The 2,500-nt window shown below is 39.1% G+C and overlaps 1 protein-coding gene across 1 annotated transcript in view; it reads left to right on the top strand.

Annotated features, from left to right (window-relative positions):
• LOC113824215 (ice nucleation protein-like) overlaps positions 1-1,694 on the top strand; it is a 2,195-nt gene extending 501 nt beyond the window's left edge. Inside the window, exon 2 of the mRNA XM_027376951.2 lies at positions 581-1,694. Within this exon, the coding sequence (XP_027232752.1) occupies positions 581-1,375 (795 nt within the window). The 3' untranslated portion in view covers positions 1,376-1,694. The remainder of the gene's footprint in view (positions 1-580) is intronic.
• The last annotated feature ends 806 nt before the right edge of the window (positions 1,695-2,500 follow it).

Genomic DNA, 2,500 nt, shown 5'->3' with positions numbered 1-2,500 from the left:
ATAAATTTCTTAATAAAGATAATAATGGTAATTATGATGACGATAGTAACAATAATGATAATGATAGTAATATTAATAATAATAATATAATGGTAACAATAATATAATGGTAACAATAATAATATGATAATAATAACAATAACAATAATAATAATGATAATAACAACAGTAATGATAACAGTGATAATGACAGTTATAATAGTGATAACAATGCCAAAAATCGTAACACTTCTAATAATAAAAATAATAACAATAATATTAACATTGATGGTAGTAATAATAATAGCAATGATAGCAGTACTACAATAGCAATAATGATAATAATCATAAAATGGTAACTATAAAGGTAACAATGATTATGAAAATGATTATAGTAATGATAATAACGACAATAAAAATAAAAATAATTATAATAATAACAATAATAATAGTAATAATGACAATAATAACAAGAGATAATATCAATGATAATAATAATATCAATAGTAATAATGATATTGACAGAAGTAGTACTAGTAATACCAATAATGATAACAACAAGAACAGTGACAACAGTGATACAAATCTTCTTTCCCCGCAGTTTTCCGTCCTGTGTGCGCTCTTAGCCTTGGGAGATGCAGCGCCGACAGCAGAGGCAGGTGTCCTCCCCTTCGGAATGCCTACTTATCCTCCTCCTCTCTCTCCTGCGTATCCTTTAGCTAGTCCTTTGTCTACACCCGTGGCCAATGCTTTCCCTCCCTCTTATCCTTGTATGCAGAAGCTGACTACACTCTGCACGCAAGCGCATCATGTCCCCTGTACTTACCAAATTCCCTTCACGGCTCTCCACCAAGTCCCCGTTGTATGCAGACGCGAAGTCCAGGCCCTCGCCACGTTTCAAGCTCCTGCTGTAGCCACCTACCATGCTCCTGCGACGGCTACGTACCACTCCCCTGCCACAGCTGCATATCATGCTCCCGCCACAGCCACCTATAAAGCACCCGCGACGACGCTGTACAATGCCCATATGACAGCTGAGTACCATGCCCCTGTTACAGCCGTGTATCACGTCCCAGGAACAGCTGTGTACCACGTCCCTGCCACGGCCCTGTATCAGTCTCCCTCAACGGCCACGTATCATACTCCAGCTACAGCTACGTACCACACCCCTGCCACAGCCATGTACCATGCCCCTGCAACAGCCACGTACCATGCCCCAACCACGACCACGTACCAGGCTCCGGTCACGGCGACGTACCACACCCCCGGAACGGCCTTGTTCCAAACCCACCATGTTGCCACTATCCCCGCGGGCCAGATTCACCACAGCGTCGTGTCCTATGGCCTCCCAATGGCACCTCTCGTGCCCCATGCGGCCTACGGGAAAAAACGCTGAGCTTGATCCTGCGGCATCCAGTACTGAAGAGAGATTTCCCTTCACGTGTACATCTTTTCTCCGAACAATTGCCCCTGAGCTGAAATAAATGTTGTTACTGAACAAACTTACGCAAGAGAGGCAGATATTTTATTGTAAATACAGCCTGTAATGTATGTAGATACACAAATACTAACAAGATGAATCAACGAATAAACAAGCGAATGATTAAGATAATGATTTCAAATTCCAGCTTGCAAATAGCTAGATAAAAATTATCCAAAACAATAAGAAAAGTCTTGGCGATATACACATTTGCATAAGCGTCAGATGCTAATAAAACATGATTTCTCTCTAGTTTGTTTATATTTCTATTTAGCATTAAGAAAGAAAGAAAGAAACGTTTCGGCTGGTCGTAACTATACTTTTCTTATTTGCACCTACTTGCTTAACTTTCCATCAATATAGATATCTATGTTTGCCGCATGTCCCATGAAGGCAGTATGCAGTACAGTATTTAGTAATTTTCTTTGTATAAGTAGCAATACTTAGGTAAACAAACAGTTGTGGATTACATGTGGAAGAATGTTGCTGTTTCAGGTTAATTATATGGTGTTTGTCAGAAACAAAGAATGTATCATTTATTTTAACATGATTTTAACACATTCTTATAATAATAGAAACATTTTAAAACGAACATACAGTATGATCAAGTCCCCATGACAATACCCACACGACTCGATTTAGCCGAGTCGCTTGAAATTCCAGGCGTCATTTATTCACGGCAGCAAACATAATAAAACCACGTTCTTCTTGACGATAGGCAATCCATATATATTTTGACACCATGACTTCCTCAGAGAGAGGTAGTCCAAAGCTTCGCAGCATCTATGATTTGTTGTGATCAGAAGATCACGCGCGAATTACCATCTGTTGACAAAGCCGTTGGGATTTTTAAAAAATTCAGTCCTCAGAAAGAGACACGTGCCTCAGGGCGGGAAAGCTATGCGCGTTGGATAATTAGTGACAAAAGGAAGACAGTAAGTCCAAACACTAACAAATCTTATAAATCATATCAAGGTAAATAAGGTTAATCTCAGATATTTCTTCTCTATTGAATAATTCCATGGAAAACTGATATTTATG

This window comes from Penaeus vannamei, chromosome 28 (assembly GCF_042767895.1).
Source record: "Penaeus vannamei isolate JL-2024 chromosome 28, ASM4276789v1, whole genome shotgun sequence".
In the NCBI taxonomy this organism is placed as follows: domain Eukaryota; kingdom Metazoa; phylum Arthropoda; class Malacostraca; order Decapoda; family Penaeidae; genus Penaeus; species Penaeus vannamei.
The sequence above is the reverse complement of the archived record's forward strand: the minus strand, read 5'-3'. Positions and strand labels throughout refer to the sequence as shown.